Source organism: Takifugu rubripes, chromosome 14 (assembly GCF_901000725.2).
Source record: "Takifugu rubripes chromosome 14, fTakRub1.2, whole genome shotgun sequence".
NCBI classification, from domain to species: Eukaryota; Metazoa; Chordata; class Actinopteri; order Tetraodontiformes; family Tetraodontidae; genus Takifugu; species Takifugu rubripes.
The window spans coordinates 15310648-15315647 of record NC_042298.1 but is presented as its reverse complement, the minus strand read 5'-3'; the positions used below and the strand labels follow the sequence as shown (position 1 = coordinate 15315647).

Below are 5000 nucleotides of genomic sequence, written 5' to 3'. Positions count from 1 at the left end.
ACCGTGGGCGCGCTGTCCTCAAATGTGGGACTGTTGTCGTTTGAGTCTTGGATGCGAACGTGGATTAAGGTGCTGCCGGATCTGGGGGGGTCGCCTTTATCCCACGCCACCAAGCTGAGGTCAACCGAATCCTGGACCTCCCGATCCAACTCTCTGATGATCACTAACTCTGCCTGCTTTGTTCCTTCGGGACCGACTGTTACATCCAGAGCAAAGTATCGGTTAACGGACAGCGAGTAGGTCTGGAGCCCATTCGGCCCCGCGTCGGGATCCACCGCGCGTTCCAGGGGGATCCGCATCCTGAGCCCGGCTATCTCCGAGATCTCCACGTCCTGTTCTGCGTTTGGGAATTGTGGGCTGTGGTCATTCTGGTCCATCACCTCCACTCGAACCCTCAGGCAGTTCATGGCACCGCTCTTCCTGTAGAGAACGCTGAAGGCTACCTCGCAAAGGTCGGATCCCCGGCATAGCTCCTCCCTGTCCAGCCGACCTTGGGTGGCGAGCACCCCGTCCCGAGCGCCGACAGAGAAGGGAAGGGCTCTCTGGTGCTCCACCACCTGGAAATCCTCAAAAGGCCCACCTTCATCCCTCTGTCGAAGGTCATCCACCAGACAGCCGACCCGGGTTCCTGAGGGCTGCTCCTCCCAAACGCGGTACTGGAGGGTGACCGACGTCGACTCCGAGGCCCGAACGTCACAACACAGATCCGAGAGCAGAAGCAGGAGCAGCAGCATCGTGAGGAGACGTTAATCTGCTAACCGGGCTAAAGAGACATCCCAGACTGGCCTCAACACCGTCCCTTTTTTAGATAAAGCGGCAAAAGGAAGCGTCCCAGAACTTCCTGGCTCCAGTTTTCTTTTTCTCCAGCAACAAGATCAAAACTCAGGTGGGAGAAAGAAAAGTTTTCTCCTCTTGAAAAAGGACGGATGATTAAAATTCCTCCTCTCTCTGCTGCTGCTCCTGACTCGGGCCGCTGCTGGCGTCCGACTCGGACCTCATCCTCTCAGCTCGGGGACGTCTGGGTCTGGATTTGGGTCTCCGCACGCTGGTAGAGTCCCGACCAATCAGAAGGCAGAGGGGAGGTTTCCTATGCTAATGGTCTGAGCTCAGCACAAAGAAAAACCCCCGTTCCCTGCCCTCAGGAAACTCTCCACAACTCCGGAGTGCTTTTAAAGAAATGTGACACCCGCCCCCCCCCCCCCCCAGGAAAACCTAACAAATCCAGCTGCCCCCCCCACCCACCACCACCAAATTAAGAGAGTTCCACCAGTGTTACACCCGTAAGCATAACGGTCCCGCCTGAGTGAGTCCAGATCAATGTTGCTGAAGGATTTAAGGGTTTATGTCACACGATTCCTCACAAAGACACCAACTCCCAGAATGCACAGTGGCAGGGAAACTTTATTCAGTGCATTTTACATCTTCGGTCCAGAATCAAAATGCTAATTTAGCATTTAAACCTATATTAGTGATACGCGCGGAGGTTGGTCAAGACACATCAATACAGGTCATGAACAGACCTGTTAGCTGCTAACAGTTAGCATAGGCTAAAAGAACAACGTAACAAGAGTCTGCTGATGCAGTTACGGAACCACGGCTGAAACCTGCGTTCATGCACGTCAGGATAAAAAGAGCAGTGACAGGAAACCTCAGGCTTTATGAAGTGGGAGTCAAACGTGGCTTTGATGTGTCTAAAGTCACAGACATCAAAGGCACAGGCGTCACCTTCCCCCATTAAACGAATAACGCTGTGGAATCGGGATGAAACGGATCCAACCGTGCGCTCGTTACGACACGAACAGAAGCTGCTTTATAACAGAGAAGAAGAGATTGTTTGTGTTTAACTGTTTGTGTTTAACTGTTTGTGTTTAACTGTTTGTGTTTAACGCTTAACCGCTAATTTAGCCGTTAAATGAGGGATTCAGCTGCAGATCCACAAAACGCACGTGTTTATTTAGAGGCGCTTCAGGCCGACCACTTTCCCCTGGAGCTCGCCGTGGTGGGGGAGGGGGCAGCGGCTCCCACCAGATCAACGTGATTAAAGAGGAAACACTTTAATTAGTTTCACAATAAAAGTGTGATGGATTAAAAAAGGGCTAAAAGAGTCACGAGAGGATCACAGGTCAACCAATCAGGGGGCTTCATCAGCAAAACAAACAACCTCAGCAACACGACCTCATCTGTGTGTGTGTGTGTGTGTCTGTGTGTGTGTGTCTGTGTGTGAGTGTGTCTCTGTCTGTGTGTGTGTGTCTGTGTGTGTGTGTCTCTGTCTGTGTGTGAGTGTGTCTGTGTGTGTGTCTCTGTCTGTGTGTGTGTGAGTGTGTCTCTGTCTGTGTGTGTGTCTCTGTCTGTGTGTGTGTGAGTGTGTCTCTGTCTGTGTGTGTCTGTCTGTGTGTGTGTGTGAGTGTGTCTGTGTGTGTGTCTCTGTCTGTGTGTGTGTGAGTGTGTCTCTGTCTGTGTGTGTGTCTCTGTCTGTGTGTGTGTGTGTGTGTGTCTGTGTGTGTGTGTGTTACCTTCAGGAACAGAATGCTTTTGCAGACGCTCAGGCAGGAACGCGTCTGGTTCTAATTCATTCACCACCTGTGTGCAACTGTGGTCGCCGTGGTTACATACCGCCGGTCTTCCTGCGTGCTGCCACAGTTTAACAGCCGCTGGTTAACGTCGACGCTTTGGTCGCTTTACTCTTCGCTTTTATTGATTTTGAGCTGAAAATGTGGCTGCTGAAAAATAGTTTTCAACAGGAAAGAAAGAAGAAAGTTGAGTCAATGCAGCACAACTGCCACAACACAACTGCCACAACACAACTGCCACAGTGTATCTGCCACAACACAACTGCCACCACACATCTGCCACCACACATCTGCCACAACACAACTGCCACCACACATCTGCCACAACACATCTGCCACCACACATCTGCCACCACACATCTGCCACAACACAACTGCCACAGTGTATCTGCCACAGTGTATCTGCCACCACACATCTGCCACAACACATCTGCCACAACACATCTGCCACCACACATCTGCCACAACACAACTGCCACAACACAACTGCCACAGTGTATCTGCCACAGTGTATCTGCCACAGTGTATCTGCCACAACACATCTGCCACAACACATCTGCCACCACACATCTGCCACAACACATCTGCCACAACACATCTGCCACAACACATCTGCCACCACACATCTGCCACAACACAACTGCCACAGTGTATCTGCCACAACACATCTGCCACAACACATCTGCCACAACACATCTGCCACAACACATCTGCCACAGCTGCAGCGGTTTTGGATGATTTTGAACCAAATAAACTCTGATCTGATGAACAAACTCCAGATGACCCAGAAACTTCTGCTCTGATCTCATCACACTTCCTCCATCATTTACGGCCTCACCGTTGCTATCGGCGACGCCAACGCTGCATTTGAGACATTAAAGGTTCCTGATAGTCCGACGTCTTTATCCCACTGTTGAGCTGAAACTGGTGTGTGTGTGTGTGAGAGTGTGAGTGTGTGTGTCTGTGTGTGTGTGCGTGAGTGTGTGTGAGTGTGCGTGTGTGAGTGTGCGTGTGTGAGTGTGTGTGTGTGTGTGTGTGAGAGCGTGTGTGTGTGAGCGTGTGTGTGTGTGTGTGTGTGAGTGTGTGTGTGTGTGTGTGTGTGTCAGTGTGTGTGTGTGTGTGTGTGTGAGTGTGTGTGTCTGTGTGTGTGTGTCTGTGTGTGTGTGCGTGAGCGTGTGGTGTGTGTGTGTGTGTGAGTGTGTGTGTGTGTGTGTGTGTGTCAGTGTGTGAGTGTGCGTGTGTGTGTGTGTGTGTCTGTGTGTGTGTGTCTGTGTGTGTGTGCGTGAGTGTGTGTGAGTGTGCGTGTGTGAGTGTGCGTGTGTGAGTGTGTGTGTGTGTGTGTGTGTGAGAGCGTGTGTGTGTGAGCGTGTGTGTGTGTGTGTGTGTGAGTGTGTGTGTGTGTGTGTGTGTGTCAGTGTGTGTGTGTGTGTGTGTGTGTGCAGGATGTAGCCGCTGACCCCCACTGGTCCTGATAACCATCACTTCTTCCTCTCTTGTTTCCAACCGTCCGTCTTTCACTTCGGCTCATTAAAGCTAAAACGGTTTATGAGCCAAATCTCACCCAGTTGCATCATGGGTAATTTTCTGTCATCGCTGCCCTTCTGTTGCTGGTGTGTCTGCGTGGCGGCTCTTCATCACCTCTCCTCCTCCTCCTCCTCACCTCCTGTCGGGCGTCTGTGGACGAGCGTCCGGTCACAGGAAACAGCCTGATGGAGGAAACAGGAAGTCCTGTTGGAAGTTCTGATAAAACTGAAACTGCTCTTTCCTGCCAAGGCGAATCCGGATTTCCCACCTGTTGCATCTCCTGGAAGCTTCTTGTTGGGAATTGTTGGGAACGTTCCACCATTAATTGGTGGATCCTCGTCCATCGATCCGTCTGAACGGTCACTGCAGGGATGGACGGGAGCGTCCTCCTTCCTCACCTGGACACACCTGGAGAACCTCCCCAGGGAGGCGTCCAGGACTCCTCCAGGCTGCAGGACCACGTCCTCTGGTGGAGGAGCTCATCAGATGAAGATCAACTCCACGTGTCATTAATTCTCTTTTCGTTGGGAACCCGGAGGAGGAGCTGGAAGCTGCGGTTTGTTTCTTCTCTGGAGGTTCCATCGCTCCTTCTGAACCCTTTCATCCCTGGTGGAACCACAGAAGAAAAGGTTAATGATGTGTTTCAGACCCGGGAGGCCAGAACCCCACTTTTATTTCTGTGACCCAGATTATTCTCAGAACAACAGACGTGTTGGATTGTGGGTAATCAGCCGCTCTGCTTCATCTCCTGGACCTTTGACTCCTTTTTCTGCTTCCCGTTAGCAACAACACCTTGATTTCTGTTCTTCCATCTCATTAGCATGAAGGGCGGCGGCTCCGTTAGCGCTCCCATCATGCTTTTCTGCATCTGTTACATTTTGCCGCCTGTTTGTTTGTGTCCTTGTT

The 5000-nt window shown here is 51.5% G+C and overlaps 1 protein-coding gene and 1 long non-coding RNA gene across 3 annotated transcripts in view; both read right to left on the bottom strand.

Moving 5' to 3' along the window:
• Positions 1 to 1143, bottom strand: part of pcdh12 (protocadherin 12) — an 8952-nt gene extending 7809 nt beyond the window's left edge. Inside the window, 1 exon segment of the mRNA XM_029847766.1 lies at positions 1 to 1143. This exon segment is cut by the window's left edge and continues 2077 nt beyond it. Coding sequence (XP_029703626.1) covers positions 1 to 734 — 734 coding nt within the window. The 5' untranslated portion in view covers positions 735 to 1143.
• Positions 1144 to 2416: 1273 nt separating this feature from the next.
• The window catches only part of LOC115252360 (uncharacterized), a 6260-nt gene continuing 3676 nt past the window's right edge, over positions 2417 to 5000 (bottom strand). Inside the window, exons 2-4 of one of the 2 annotated variants that reach the window (XR_003890799.1) lie at positions 4363 to 4700; positions 4132 to 4276; positions 2417 to 2720 (exon numbers count right to left, since the gene is read on the bottom strand). This is a non-coding gene — a long non-coding RNA (uncharacterized lncRNA). Of the gene's footprint in view, positions 2721 to 3964; positions 4277 to 4362; positions 4701 to 5000 lie in introns of those variants that run through there. The other variant, XR_003890798.1, reaches the window with a different exon arrangement.